The 15,816-nt window shown below is 29.3% G+C and overlaps 5 protein-coding genes across 5 annotated transcripts; 2 read left to right on the forward strand and 3 right to left on the reverse strand.

Moving 5' to 3' along the window:
* Window positions 1–315: 315 nt before the first annotated feature.
* On the forward strand, window positions 316–1,158 carry GO595_001196 (vacuolar protein-sorting-associated protein 36; the record flags this gene model as incomplete). The annotated part of the gene is made up of 1 exon (XM_067913967.1): window positions 316–1,158. The coding sequence occupies one exon, from the start codon at window positions 316–318 to the stop codon at window positions 1,156–1,158; it is 843 nt and encodes a 280-aa protein (XP_067778666.1).
* A 5,147-nt stretch (window positions 1,159–6,305) lies between these two features.
* GO595_001197 (vacuolar protein-sorting-associated protein 36) lies at window positions 6,306–7,421 on the reverse strand (the record flags this gene model as incomplete). The annotated part of the gene is made up of 1 exon (XM_067913968.1): window positions 6,306–7,421. One exon carries the CDS (start codon window positions 7,419–7,421, stop codon window positions 6,306–6,308), a length of 1,116 nt encoding a protein of 371 aa, XP_067778667.1.
* A 358-nt stretch (window positions 7,422–7,779) lies between these two features.
* On the reverse strand, window positions 7,780–9,276 carry GO595_001198 (uncharacterized protein; the record flags this gene model as incomplete). Its single annotated transcript, XM_067913971.1, has 1 exon — window positions 7,780–9,276. The coding sequence occupies one exon, from the start codon at window positions 9,274–9,276 to the stop codon at window positions 7,780–7,782; it is 1,497 nt and encodes a 498-aa protein (XP_067778668.1).
* A 123-nt stretch (window positions 9,277–9,399) lies between these two features.
* On the forward strand, window positions 9,400–10,959 carry GO595_001199 (AmmeMemoRadiSam system radical SAM enzyme; the record flags this gene model as incomplete). Its single annotated transcript, XM_067913972.1, has 1 exon — window positions 9,400–10,959. The coding sequence occupies one exon, from the start codon at window positions 9,400–9,402 to the stop codon at window positions 10,957–10,959; it is 1,560 nt and encodes a 519-aa protein (XP_067778669.1).
* Window positions 10,960–15,053: 4,094 nt separating this feature from the next.
* GO595_001200 (non-ribosomal peptide synthetase) lies at window positions 15,054–15,809 on the reverse strand (the record flags this gene model as incomplete). Its single annotated transcript, XM_067913973.1, has 1 exon — window positions 15,054–15,809. The coding sequence occupies one exon, from the start codon at window positions 15,807–15,809 to the stop codon at window positions 15,054–15,056; it is 756 nt and encodes a 251-aa protein (XP_067778670.1).
* Window positions 15,810–15,816: the final 7 nt, after the last annotated feature.

The raw sequence follows: 15,816 nt of genomic DNA on the forward strand, positions 1-15,816 counted from the left end.
TGAGCGGTTAACGATCATAAATTTTCATCATGACAAGTTCATGGAAACAAGTTGATTGTACGACTAATGGTGTTGCATTAATAGAACAAGAAACACAAATTATGCGATATCAAGAATGTTCATTAACTATTCCACGATTAAAATTTGGAGATATTGGTACTTGTGTTTTAACAAGTAAACGCATAGTTTTTTCTTTTATATGGTCGAACATATGCATATTCATATGAAATCAATAATACTAAAACTATTGAACCAGCACAATATCCAGACGTCCAAAATTATGGTTTTTTAACCATTAATACTAATTCAGGTGAAATGTTTTCATTTCAAGCCAGTTATCAATTAATTTGTGATTTAGCGCAAAAGATCACAAATTTAACGTCACCAAGTCAAACACGAACCAAAAAGATTATTACTAATAAACCTACGAATCTTAAAGAAATCAATCAAACTCATGGAGTAGCAGCCATTAAACAACATGTCGAGACAGATATTAAACAAAAAGATGAGACACTTAGTTCTTCTTTACAAGACATTAAAACTCTTAAAACGTGTGCGCAAGATTTAATATCTATTGCGAGTGAACTCAGTAAAATGACCGATTCCGAATCTAATTCCGAGATGAGTCAAATTTGTTTAGCCATTGGTTTAACGAATCCAGTTACAAAATCGAAAGGATCCGGTGACCAATATTCGATTGCACTTGCGAATGAATTTTCTACATTTATGAATTCATATTTACCGCGTGTTAAAGAAGGGATATTATCTGTTGCAGAAGCATATGCTGCGTACAATCGAGCGCGCGGTAACGACTTTATCTCACCGCCCGATCTGCAAGGTGCGCTTGACTACATCGAAAGTAAAGGCAATTTCCCAATTCGAGTTGAAACTATAGCGAACATTCGTATTGTTGTTCCAGCGAGTGTTTCGTTCACAGGCGTTGTCGACACGTTTCTATCTAAACTTGGACCGAACGACTTCGCCACGCCGATGATGATGGCGAAGAAGACAGGACTGCCGACATCAATTGCGAAGAATTATTTACTTCGAGCAGAAATGCAAGGCGTGCTAGCGCGCGATGACTCGTTAGGAGGATTAAGATATTATAAGAATCGTTTTGATTCATTTGAATTAATTAAATTTTTAATTTTCTCGTAATTATTATAAATATTTTTTGTATTTGTATCACAACTGAAAGAATTAAATTGAAATATAAATGATAAAATGAATAAATAAAGTAAAGTAAATCAGAATTCGAACTACAAAATAATAATTCCCTTCAAATGTAATGTTCAACTAATATATACATAAATCATAATAACAAGAAAAATGAATTATGATATATATTATTCTCTCAACAATTTACACAAAAAATATTTTTTATTATTTATATTCCTCAAAAAAGTGATTTGTTATTTATCAAATTTATCTAAATAGTATTCATGTGCATGATAATCAACATAACATGAGGACAATTGGATATTTTTATTATCAGTTGGTATCAACGAACACTTGAAACAAATACAAATTAATCAATACCAAAATGAGGCAATTACAATAGTTATATTCTATGTTTTAAAACCATTAAAATTATTGTTTTTATCAAAACTTAAAAATTAAACGCAGTTATAATTTTACTGATTAAGTTTTAATTCAAAGTCAAATTTCTATTTTTTCGAAGTATCCATTTTCTTTGAAATCTTCTGCAAATGGATCATCTTCGATGTTCGAGATGTTCATAGAAAAGTTATGTGTCGAAAGACTATTTTCATTGACATTTTCATCAATCACACTTTCTTCATTATTTAATTTCTTATTTCGAAAACGAACTATTAATATTATAACTATAGAAATTATGATAATGATTGCAATTCCAACACATACTCCAATAATGATTTGTTCAAAATTAGAGTTATTATTAGTTTCATTTGAGTTGTAATTTTCATTTTGATTAAAAATAGTATAAAAACCAGAATAATATGAAAAATAAGAAGAATATTGAACAATTGTATATTGATATGAAACTATCATAGTATCAATATAAGAATATTGTGAACCAAACAAAGAAATTGTAATCGTATTTGTGTTAGTAGAATTATAAAGAATTGTTTGCGTAATTGATTCTGACAAAATTATTGTTTGAATAAATGTTTCATCAAATTGTTTCGAAGGCGTAAATGGATTTGATTGAGAGAATCTATTGCTTTGACTAAATGTATTAGGATGCGAATAAGTATCTGATTGAGAGAATGTATTACTTTTACTAAATATATTTGATTTAGAGAATTTATTACTTTGTGAATATGTATTACTTTGAGAGAATGTATTACTTTGACTAAATATATTTGATTTTGTAAATGTATTACTTTGTGAATATGTATTACTTTGAGAGAATATATTTGATTTAGAGAATGTATTACTTTGTGAATATGTATTACTTTGACTAAATATATTCGAAAGTGTATAAGTATTTGATTGAGAGAATGTATTACTTTGACTAAATATATTTGATTTTGTAAATGTATTACTTCGTGAAAAAGTATTTGACTTAGAGAAAGTATTTGATTTAGAGAATGTATTTGATTGTGTAAATGAGTTAGAAAATGTATATGATCGCGTAAATGTATTTGAAAATGTATTCGATTTTGTAAATGTATTAGAAAAAGTATATGATTGCGTGAATGTATGTGTTGGCCAAGGATATTGATTGCATTCATCAACAGCTGAACCTTTAGACACTGAAAGTGATCCAAATGATTCACCCTCATAAAAATCTGATGTCATAACATATTTTGCTGGGATATCAGAAAATGCACTTGAGCTTATATCTGTTGGTGATTTATTTCCTGTGAAATAAATACATTTTAAATTATTACAAAGATAAAATGCTAAATCATCAATAAATATAATATTTTCACTAAAAATGACTGTTTCTAGTTTAGAACATGAACAAAATGCATCAATTCCAATTGATGTAACTGAATCTGGAATTTCAAAAGTAATCAATGATTGACAATAATAAAATGTATAAGACTCAATAGATGTAACCAAATCTGGAATTTTGACACTAATTAATGAAGTACAATGATAAAATGCATAATCTCCAATTGATGTAACTGAATTCGGAATTTGAATATTGATTAATGATTGGCAATAATAAAATGCATAATCTCCAATTGTTGTAACTGAATTCGGAATCTCAAATGTTTCTTCTGTAATTCCTCCTGGATAACAAGCAATTGTCGTCTTATCTTTATTATAAAGAATACCATTGTTATCATTAATATAATAATCATTTCCTTCAGATACTGTAATAAATTGGAGTGATGTGCATTGTGCAAAAGCATCTGATGCAATTGAAATAACTGAATTTGGTATTATTATATTTGTTAATGATGTACATGATAGAAATACAGAACTTTGAATTGCTGTTATACTTTTACTAATATCAATTGTTTCTAATTTAGAACAATAAGCAAAGACAAAAATTCCAATTGATGTTACTGAATCTGGAATTACTATATTTAGTAATGATGAACATTGATAAAATGCATAAAACATAATAGATCTAATTGAATTAGGTATTTCAATATTATTTAAAACTGTACATTCATAAAATACATATCCCTGAATTGATGTAACTGAATCTGGAATTTTGATATTAATTAATGAAGTACAATGATAAAATGCATGACCTCCAATTAATGTAACTGAATTCGGAATTTGAATATTGATTAATGATTGGCAATAATAAAATGCATAATCTCCAATTGTTGTAACTGAATTCGGAATCTCAAATGTTTCTTCTGTAATTCCTCCTGGATAACAAGCAATTGTCGTCTTATCTTTATTATAAAGAATACCATTGTTATCATTAATATAATAATCATTTCCTTCAGATACTGTAATAAATTGGAGTGATGTGCATTGTGCAAAAACACCATACCCAATTGAAGTAACTGACTTCGGAATTATTATATTTGTTAATGACGTACATATTCTAAATGCCCAATTTTGAATTTTTGATACACTTTCACCAATATTAATCGTTTCTAATTTGGAACAAGAACTAATTGCATAAGTATTTATTGTTATAACATTTTCACCAATATCAATTGTTTTTAAATTAGAACAATAACCAAACGCATAACTTCCAATTGATGTAACTGAATCTCCAATAATAACAGTAACCAATGAATTCCATTGATAAAAAGCTCTTTCTTCTAATTCTTCAACACCACTTTCAATTAGAAGATGTTGTGCTTGACTTTTATATGTATCTCTACCTGAATATTCACTTGATGTAGAAATAGTGAGTGTTAAACTTGAATCAAATATTTCAAATGATTGAGTGAAAAATAAAATAAATAAAAGAGAAATGATTTTGCCTTTAAACATTTCTTTTTTCTTAAACTTTGAAATAAAAAACAAAATAAAAACAAAAATAAAAAATGAAAAAGGATTATTTGTTATTATATCAAGTAAGAAAGAAAAAATATTTGAAAATAAATGGAAAAAACATTGAAACATGTATAAAAAATATGTAAGTAGATAAGAAAATTTGATGGAAATTGTTTCAATTGAAAAAATGTCAACAGTGACATCTTTTATTTCACTTAAAGTTTCTAAATGAAAAATATTTCCCAAGATGTTTGAATCATGATTCGATTTAAATGTTTGATTAAAAAAATTACAAAATGATCCTGAACCTGAAACAGGTTTCATATGGTATGGATAGAGTGCATTTATCAAAGGTAAAATTGAGAAACCACACATGTTGTGATACCCCAGGGAATACAGAAATGTGTGAATAAGTTAACGGTTCCGATAAATTTTTGAATGAAATATGAATAACACTTTTGGTGAGAAAACATCGGATTTCTATCAAAAGCTTTCGAATTATCTCAAACAGAAAATGAGGGAAATCAAAAGTTATCAAAAAGTCCCTTTGAGATGATTAGGGATAAGTAAAAAAATGAAAATTTCTCATTTTTATTTCTGGATTTAACCCATGCATGTTTTTAAAATAAGGGCAACATCTGATGTTTGTTTATATTTTGAAGATAATCTTCTATATAATACATTTTAACAAAATTTAATTTTATGAAGAAATATTCTAAATTTTCCAAAAATGCATCAAAAAAATGATTTGGTGTTGTTGTTTTTTTCCTACAACTCTCATTATTAGCGATTTTATTTTCATTAAGCGGAACGATCATGATGTTATGATAAAAATGGGGCACTCCAATTTATCGGCGCACAACTCGTTTCATCTCCCATGAAGCTCCCAATCCCTAAATATATTTCACCCAAAGCTTCACTTATTCTCTACATAAGCTGTGTGGTTTTATGTAGCCTTCTTATATATTTTTTTGCAGAATCTTTTAGGTCTTCGCCAATAGCACCTGTACTTGCAGGATTTATTGGATGCATGGTTTTCTTCTTTATTGTTATTTCCTTCAGCAGTATTTCTATAATGATGGGAAGAGATGGTACACCATCATGGAAACAGGTTTTATTTTCTTTGGTGGTTACTTTTGGCCTTTGTTTCCTAGTTAACGAATATTGTGCTGTGTTCTGCCTTTTCTTTTGCATACCATTGACTGTTTATCTTTACCATTTGTCAAAAACAATCACACCATACATAGACGAAACGGACTGAATACATATTTAAAAGTTATTCATTGAATGTGTTAATTGATGTAATTCATATATGTTTCTTAATCGTAATTTGATATAATAGACTTAAATTCTTAGATATTTTATATTATTCAAATATTACAATATCACATTAATATTTTAAGAAGTAAGAAAAAATTAATAAATTTGCGATTTCAATTTTTTTATTAAAAACATTAAAATTATATTCATCACGAAAACCGTTATTAGGAAGTGTAGCAACAATTTAGCAAAGTATATTTGTCTTTGTTCGTATTCGAGTGTTCGTTGATACCAACTGATAATAGAAATATCACAGTTTTCCTCATGTTATGTTGATTATCATGCACATGAATACTATTTAGATAAATTTGATAAATAACAAATCACTTTTTTGAGGAATATAAATAATAAAAAATATTTTTTGTGTAAATTGTTGAGAGAATAATATATATCATAATTCATTTTTCTTGTTATTATGATTTATGTATATATTAGTTGAACATTACATTTGAAGGGAATTATTATTTTGTAGTTCGAATTCTGATTTACTTTACTTTATTTATTCATTTTATCATTTATATTTCAATTTAATTCTTTCAGTTGTGATACAAATACAAAAAATATTTATAATAATTACGAGAAAATTAAAATTTAATTAATTCAAATGAATCAAAACGATTCTTATAATATCTTAATCCTCCTAACGAGTCATCGCGCGCTAGCACGCCTTGCATTTCTGCTCGAAGTAAATAATTCTTCGCAATTGATGTCGGCAGTCCTGTCTTCTTCGCCATCATCATCGGCGTGGCGAAGTCGTTCGGTCCAAGTTTAGATAGAAACGTGTCGACAACGCCTGTGAACGAAACACTCGCTGGAACAACAATACGAATGTTCGCTATAGTTTCAACTCGAATTGGGAAATTGCCTTTACTTTCGATGTAGTCAAGCGCACCTTGCAGATCGGGCGGTGAGATAAAGTCGTTACCGCGCGCTCGATTGTACGCAGCATATGCTTCTGCAACAGATAATATCCCTTCTTTAACACGCGGTAAATATGAATTCATAAATGTAGAAAATTCATTCGCAAGTGCAATCGAATATTGGTCACCGGATCCTTTCGATTTTGTAACTGGATTCGTTAAACCAATGGCTAAACAAATTTGACTCATCTCGGAATTAGACTCGGAATCGGTCATTTTACTTAGTTCACTCGCAATAGATATTAAATCTTGCGCACACGTTTTAAGAGTTTTAATGTCTTGTAAAGAAGAACTAAGTGTCTCATCTTTTTGTTTAATATCTGTCTCTACATGTTGTTTAATGGCTGCTACTCCATGAGTTTGATTGATTTCTTTAAGATTCGTAGGTTTATTAGTAATAATCTTTTTGGTTCGTGTTTGACTTGGTGACGTTAAATTTGTGATCTTTTGCGCTAAATCACAAATTAATTGATAACTGGCTTGAAATGAAAACATTTCACCTGAATTAGTATTAATGGTTAAAAAACCATAATTTTGGACGTCTGGATATTGTGCTGGTTCAATAGTTTTAGTATTATTGATTTCATATGAATATGCATATGTTCGACCATATAAAAGAAAAACTATGCGTTTACTTGTTAAAACACAAGTACCAATATCTCCAAATTTTAATCGTGGAATAGTTAATGAACATTCTTGATATCGCATAATTTGTGTTTCTTGTTCTATTAATGCAACACCATTAGTCGTACAATCAACTTGTTTCCATGAACTTGTCATGATGAAAATTTATGATCGTTAACCGCTCAAATTCGGGGTGGTCCAAAACGACGGTTACTTATGTTTTTTAGGGTTCATTAATTGGTTTCTGTCATGAGATTTAATTTTAATAAAAAAATTGACCCCTAACCTGATTTAGTAATACACCAGCAAGCTTACATATAAAATAAAAAATAGTAAAGAAAGCAAAAGATTCATAATATTTTTCGTTTTAAGTGATTACTACAAAAATTTAAATTTTGGTGATCAATTCCTTTATTTTCAATAATAGTTTAAATCTAACCATTCCTATTGCCATTTCGAGATACTTTAATCAAATAGATATAAGAAAACTTCCAATTACAAAATCACATTTTATTTATTTAGCATTTCCAGACAGTGATTCCACTACAATTCTAAATGAATCCATTTCCTTGAACACCTGAACATCAAATGGCCATTCGCATTTCACATGATCATTAACCACTTTCATTACATCTTCATCTGTGCGCACGAACACCACTGGCGGATACATGTACATGCAGCCACCATTCGGAAGTTGGATCATTTCATTCTTTTTATGTGCACCAACACTATGCAACATATAGTAAAGTCTCAAAGAGTCTCTTTCCGGCTTTTTCCCTATGTCAGTAAAGCAGCTCTCGACAATTACAGATTTATCAATATTATTAATAAGCTTTTCATAGTTAGTTCCATTCCATACGCCGCGGAGTACATCGGATGCAAATGACTTAAGGGCAATTTCCTTGTTGATAGCTAAGCTTAAACTATTTTGATAATTCTCAGATGAGTCAGCCCATGAAAACTTGTGGAGAGTAAGGAACTTACCAGAGACTGAAATTGATGTTTCGATTGCATTTACACAATTTTTATATGTATCTGAAATTCGAGAAAAATCAATTGAAAGTTGTGATGAGCACCCACAACCAGAGGAAAGTTGAAGGATAGTTACAAGCGATGTCATTTTCATGTCACCTTCGCAACTAGTGACCTTACTAACCTCAATAAAACGAGGAAAGGTTACATCAAGCCTGAGCGGTTGGGAGAGTTTCATAAGTTTACAAAAAGTGTTCGGATTAAACGTACTCAAACCGAAAACACATCCAAAACTGTGTTTCGCAATTGCTGTGAGTCTTCGAAAGCCTTCTGATGCACCAAAATGAATGATGCCTTTGTGCAATAGTATTTTTTGACCAGCAGCAACAGCTCGTTGTGGAGAAAGAGGTTGAGTTGATCTATGAATCATAAAAAATGTGGCAAATGGTCTGTTATCAGATTGTTCAGTAATGATTTGTATGGGAAAAGTAATATCTATTGGAGTTGAAATTTTATCTTTTTCTATGAATATTGAATAAAGTGAATTGAGTGATGGAATAATAATGGATTTAATATCTTCTTTGGTGACCTCATATTGATCTGATGGTACGAATGATGAAAGTTCTTTGATTTGGAGGAAATAAGGAATACCATTATCACAATAAATCATGATTGGAAATTCGGCAATTGAAATAATAACCGCAGAATCATCAGAATTTAGTGATTCTGCAAAGCTAAGAAGAAAGTCTTTTACAGTTTCAATTGAAAATGATAGATCAAGTACGAGATAAAATAAATGACGTGATTCAAACCCATTACCAACTTTAATTGTTCCATCGATAAAATCTGCTTCTGGTGTGCAAATCGGGCAAGCACAACCTCCTGATTTAAGAGGAAATTGTGATGATTTGCATCTCTTACATAATTGTATTTTATCAGTATAATCTGTTGAAATTTCAGGTGAATATGATGATTGAACAAATCCAAATTTTTCTGTTTCTAGATTTGGTAAAAGGTGTGAACAAAACTTTAAAGTCATTTATGCCACTTTTTTAATAAAATAACGATCATATTGTATTGAAATTCAGCTCTATTTTATTCCATCACATTGGAAAACGTTTATAAACCGTCACGAACTAACGAAGTTACGGTTTGTATAAAAATGCAAGCGTTCGAAGAATCGCCATTATTCAAACCACTTCCAAACAACGAGATTCAATGCCTTTGTTGTCAGAAATATTGTGTTATCCCACCAGGTAAACTCGGTCATTGCCGTGCTCGTGGAAATATCAACGGAAAACCTTTTTCACCAGTTTGGGGGCGATATACTGTTCAAATTGATCCAATAGAGAAGAAACCACTTTATCATTTTCTTCCAGGTACCAAAGTATATTCCTATGGAACTGTTGGTTGTAATTTCAGCTGTCAATTCTGTCAAAACTCCAGTCTTAGCATGTGGAAACTAGACATAGAAGATGTCAAATGTCTCAAACAAAATGATGTTGGATATCTTGATTATTATACTCCCGAAGAAATGGTTTCCCAAGCAATTAAAAATGGCTGTAAGTCCATTGCCTCCACTTATAACGAGCCCACTATTTCCACCGAGTTTTCTTATCAAGTTTTTAAGCTTGCCAAAGAATCTGGTCTTCATACAGTTTATGTTACCAATGGTTTTGAAAGCGTTGAGACCCTCAATTACCTAGGGCCCTATCTTGATGCAGTCAACATTGATCTTAAGTCATTTCGCGAACCATTTTACCAACGCATTTGTGGCGCTCATCTTGAAGGGGTCTGTAAAACCATTCAGCGATGTGTTGCCATGGGCATCCACACCGAAGTCACCACATTAGTCATCCCAGGTGAGAATGATAGTGATTCCGAATTATCAGATTGTGCCAATTTCATCGCCTCCATTGACAAGAACATAGTCTGGCACCTCTCCGCGTACCACGACGACTATAACTTCCATGGCCGCGGCGTCACTCCACTTAACACCCTTCGCCGCGGCGCACAAATCGGGCGCAACGCGGGCATACGCTTCATATACATTGGTAATGTTAATGCGCCCGAAGCGCGTCTGACCAAATGCCCACGATGCGGCAAGAAGCTTATCGATCGAGAATGGTTTAGCGCCACTGTCTCCATGAGCAATGGAAGATGCGAATGCGGCGAAGTCATTCCTGGTCTCTTTGAAGACGCGAATAATTTACCACCGAAACTTCAATTTGTTCCTGAGAATCTTCTTGACATCGAAGATGAGAATGAGGTTAATGTGAACGTGAGTGATAATGAGAGAGGTTTAGTTGTGTACGCTTCGAAAACGGGAACTTCGAAAGACTTTGCGGAGAAAATCGCACAGAAGTTAAGTTTCGAAGTAATGGACATGAGCCAATTCACTGTCGATATATTGTCGAAGTTGAGATTTGTCGTGTTTTGCGTGTCGACTTATGGAAGAGGAGCACCACCACAAAGCGCAAAACAATTCTGGAACCAATTGATGAGTTTTAATGGGGAATTGCCGAATTTGAAGTTCGCCGTGTTCGGTTGCGGATCAACTTCATTCCCGAAAACTTTTGTGAAGTTCGCTGAAGATTTAAGAGAGAAATTGTTGGCAATGAAATGCATTGAAGTGATACAGATATATAAACATGACGAAATGGCTGAGGATGAAGACGAAAATGAAGTGAACGGCTGGATCGAAAAAATAAACTTCGACTAAATGAAATTAATATTTAAAGTTTGTAATGTTTTAATGATTTTAATCCAATAATATTTGTTTGTTTTAAATGTGCTCTTTTTTATAACGTGCTTAATAAAATCATTTTATTAAAATAAAAAAAAAAAAATAAAGACTAAATTAAATAAAAATATTGGAACATGATTTTGTTTTAGGAAAATAATATATTTAATTTTTTTTTTTTAAAAAAAAATCACTTAGTTCTTAAAATGGTAGCACAATTTATATTTTTTCTTTACTTGGTTTTATTAAAATATAAAAACATTAACTTGGCTAGCCAAAAGATGTGACATGTTATGTGAAATCAAAATATGAGCAAGCCTGCAACTGTTTCAGGGCAGTGGATTAACTTGTTACAGATAGAAATCGAAAAGCAAATACAGGAATTGTATAAAATTAGGATGCGAGCACTAGCAAATGAAGAAATTCTTGCAAGTGTTCAAGCAGAAAAAAATGAACAAATTCGATATATCAAAAATGAAGCACTAAACAAAATAAAAAAAATTCAAAAAATGCTTGAAGCAACACAAGAACGTACAGAAAATGAAGTTGTTTGGAAAGTTATACAGCCAGATGAAACAATAAATTTTGATAAATAAACCATAAATAAAATTTATAATAAACCCGAGAAATCTATAATTAAAAGCTTTATAATAACCCTTTTCATAATTTTACTTGTTTAAATTACTTTTAAAATTCCAAATCTAATTCCAATTTTTTTTAAAAAAAAAATTATTTAAACATGCAATAATCTTTATTTAAAACGATAGTTGGTTCCACTAATTCATAAATTATTATTTGGCTTATTCCGAAATGTCATTAACAAATTGGAAATCGAAGATTCTATTGATTCGTTTTGAGTTATTCCCAACAGTTTCCTCAAATAGTAGTCCTGTTTTATGTAATTATTCATTGCGTTTGAACATTTTACTACAATCTCTTTAAATGTATTATCACCAAGTTGTTTTCGTACATCGACGAAATTTTTGAAATTTGACGCGAAGAAAGCGTAAATTCTTCTTTTTTCTATTTCGTAATCAGTTTTTACTTTATCGATTTCGATGTTCTTTTTCGCTTCTGTTGACAATTCAATTGCTTTAATTTTTGTTTCAAAAATTTGTTCATTTCTTTCTTGTTGTTCTTTTATAGATTCTATTTGCATTTTAATTTGATTATTTTTATGTGATAACTTTGAGTTATCTTCTGTTAACTTTTTATTCTTTAATTGACATTCATCAAGAGATTTCGTAACATTTTGTAGAAGATTTCGTAATTCATTATTATCATTTTTAATTTGTTCTATTACTGTATCATATTTTGCTTTAATTTCTTCGATTTCATTTTCTCGTTTTTGCTTTTCTTGTTGTTCTTCTTTAAATTGTTTCTTATAATTTTTATATTCAGTGACTTTTTCATTTGATATCGATTCGATTGATTTAACTGTTTTCTTCCAAAAAAGTATATCGTTTTGTAATTTATTGATATAACCTTTTTGTTCTTCAATTTGTTTTGATTTATCTAAATTATTCTGTTGTAAAGCTGCCAATTTTGTTTGAAATTCTTTTTTCATATTGTTTACATCATTTGTAAATTGATTTTCTTTCATATTAAGTTTAGATTCGATTTGATCATATTTAGAATTTAATTGTTCATTTTGTTTTTCGGTTTCATTATGGTTTCGTTCAAGAACTTCTTTTTCGTTTTGTAATATTTTAATTTTATTATTTAATTCTTTAATTTTTTCAGCTGAATTCAATTCATTTTCATTTTTTTCTTTTTTAATTTTTGATATTAATTTCTTTAATTTTGCTTTTTCTAATTTAATATTGTTTATTAATTGATTATTTCTGGAAATATTTTCTAAAATATTATCAATTTCATCAATAACTTCTTTAATAGTTTTCTTATTTAATTTAGTTTTTATTATTGCGAAGTTTTGCTCAGATTTATTTTTATAAAATATTAATTCGTTATTTTCTTCTTTAAGTTTTGTTAATATTTCAATAATTTGTGTTTGTAATTCCGAATTATTCATGAAAATTTCAAATGAAATTTGTAAATTTGGGAAAATTTTATTAATATTAAAAAGAAAATTATTAATTTTTTCAATTATTAATTTGTTTCTTTCTTTAAAGTCATTATTTTCTCTTTGAATTGTTTGTATTTTATTATTATAATAATTTGCGATAAATTGTAATACGCGATGTACTTTTGCAGAGCTATGAATATTTTCTATAGTTCGAACAAATTTAGAAAGATAACTAATTAAATCTTTTGGAAACTCAGTAATAATCCACGTTTCATTTGGAATCTCATCATTTTTAATTATATCGAAATTATATTTTAATTTTTCAGTAGAATTATTCTTTTCGTTAATATTATTATCATTTGATTTATTTAATTTTTGTTCATAAATATCAAAAATTTTGTTTTGTTTTTGTATAATTTCAATAAGACAATTTCGTTGTGAATAATTTGTTTGAAGTTCTTCTTTTTGCTTTTGTAATAAACTTTGTGCCGAACTTAAAGAATTTTTATATTTTGTTAATTTGTTTTTAGTTTCGAATAAAACTGTTTCAGTTTGTAATAATTTGGATTTCATTACATCAAATTCACTTTTATGATTTTCAATTTGTTGCTTCAAAATTTCCATTTCGAAGTTATTTGATTCATTTTGTTTTATTAAGTTAATTATTTTTTCTTTTTGTTCTTTGTTTTCTTTCTTTAAATCTTCGTTTTGATCATCAATATTATTTGTTGACTTTAATTTTTTAATTAACTCCGAATTTTGAAGTTTAAGTTGAGTATTAGTTGACTTTAAATCATTAATAGACTGATTTAATGAAATGATTTTGTTTTTCATTAATATTTCATTTTCTTTCATTTTTTGATTCATTTGTTGATTAGAATTTAATCTTCTTTCTAAATCAAAGTTTTTGTTCTTTTCAGCGTTTAATGCATTATTTAACTTTATGATTTCTTTATTGCTTTCTTTTGAATCAGATTTACTTTGATTTTCAAGCTTTGATATGTTTGACTTTTGTTCTGAAATTGTTGATTCTAATTGGAAAATTTGTGAATTTGCATTCTCAAGTAAATCTTTGAGTTCTTTAATTTGGGATTCCTTCTTTGATTGTAACTTGTTTAACTTGCTTTTAAGTAATTTAACTTTGTTTTGTAAGCTTTCATTTTCATCTTGCAATTCTGTGTTTTTTGATTGTAATAATTTGTACTCAGAAGAAGATTGATTTGTTTGATTTTGAAGATAAAACAATAACTCTGATATATTGGAAAAAGTTACAGAGAAAAATTGTGATGAAATCTTTAAAATATTTTGAAGATCAGATTTTAAAGAATCACTTTTTGACCTGGATTCTTGTAGCTGATGAAAAATTTGTTCTTGGTCATGTTTGAGACTTTGTAATTCAATTTGATGTTGAGATTTTTTATTCTGATAAGATTCTTTAATTTTTGAAATTTGATTCTGAAAGTTTGATTCTGCTTTTGCTTTAGCTTTTTCGCTTGAGATTTTGAGTTCTTCTAATTCTTTAATACTTGATTCGAGTCTATTTGCTAAGTCTTCTTTTTCTGCATTAGATTCTCTTAGAGCTTGTGCCATTTCCTTGTTTTTATTTTGTATTTCTTTAAAATTTTTTAGAATGTTTTTGGTTTCTGCTAATTCATTAATAAGTTTGGAATTCATTTGACGGAGCTCATCATTTAGTTCTTGTAATTGGTGGTTATCTTCTAACTCATCTTTTGGTTTATGAATCCCTGTAAATTTTTGTTGTTTCATTTTAAAATATAGTAAACGGCCTATCCGCCCAAAATAAAATGAAGTAAAAACTTATTTTCTTGTATTAACATAATTAATCTTACTATAATCCAAAGAACACAAACATCAAAATTTCAACAATATTTATATTTTTGTTTATTTATAAATTAATGTTTTATATCAATTATCAATAAATCTCATTCTTGTGATTTAAAAAAAATATTGCGTAATGTACCAACTTTGTTTTCTTAATGTTTGTTAAACAGAAATATTTTGTGAAATTTAAAAATTTATTCATGTTTCAATGACTATACTTATTGATCAAAATTGCACACGTATAGTCATCATCATGTTGTCCACCCCAAAGCTCAAGTTTTTTAACAGTAAATCCGTATTTTGTTGCAACTCTATGTATCACATTTGGATCGAGCGCTTGTAAATAATAGCAATCACTCTTAAATTTGTACTCCTCAATTTCACCGGGCCATTCAACTCCTTCTGTAAGTGCTTTGTTGTACTTTTCATAGTATCCAGGTGTATTTCCATAATGATATTGTGACATTGTAACAAGGTAAATACGACCATTTGGAACAAGCCACTTTGAAGCTTTTTCAAAGAACTTTTCTACTTCGTTTGGATGGAAGAAGTGCATGACACGAGCCATGTGGATTGCACCAATTGATTGCTCTGGAAAATCAATTTCTGTAATCGAACCAAGCTTGAGGTACAAGCGAGTACGATCATCATCCGTTAGAGTAGAATTTTTAGCTATGTAATCAAGATGATGTTGATCAATTTCGTTTGCAATGACAATAGCTCCTTTCTTTAGTGCTGCAATAGTGGTAGCGCCAAAAGCAGCTCCCCCATCAATAACAGGAATTTTGATGGTTGAAGCATATTCTGTAAATTGTTCTGAAATTGGTTCAAGTTCATGAGTAGCATAACCTTTTCCATTTAAAGTTGGAATTCGACCATCATCTGCAGGTTTGGGCAATTCTGGTTTTTGGATTTTATTGAGATCAAGTGTGCTAACAAGAATTCCAAAATCTTTGCTCATTTTATGA

This window comes from Histomonas meleagridis, assembly GCF_020186115.1.
Source record: "Histomonas meleagridis strain 2922-C6/04-10x chromosome Unknown contig_120, whole genome shotgun sequence".
NCBI classification, from domain to species: domain Eukaryota; phylum Parabasalia; order Tritrichomonadida; family Dientamoebidae; genus Histomonas; species Histomonas meleagridis.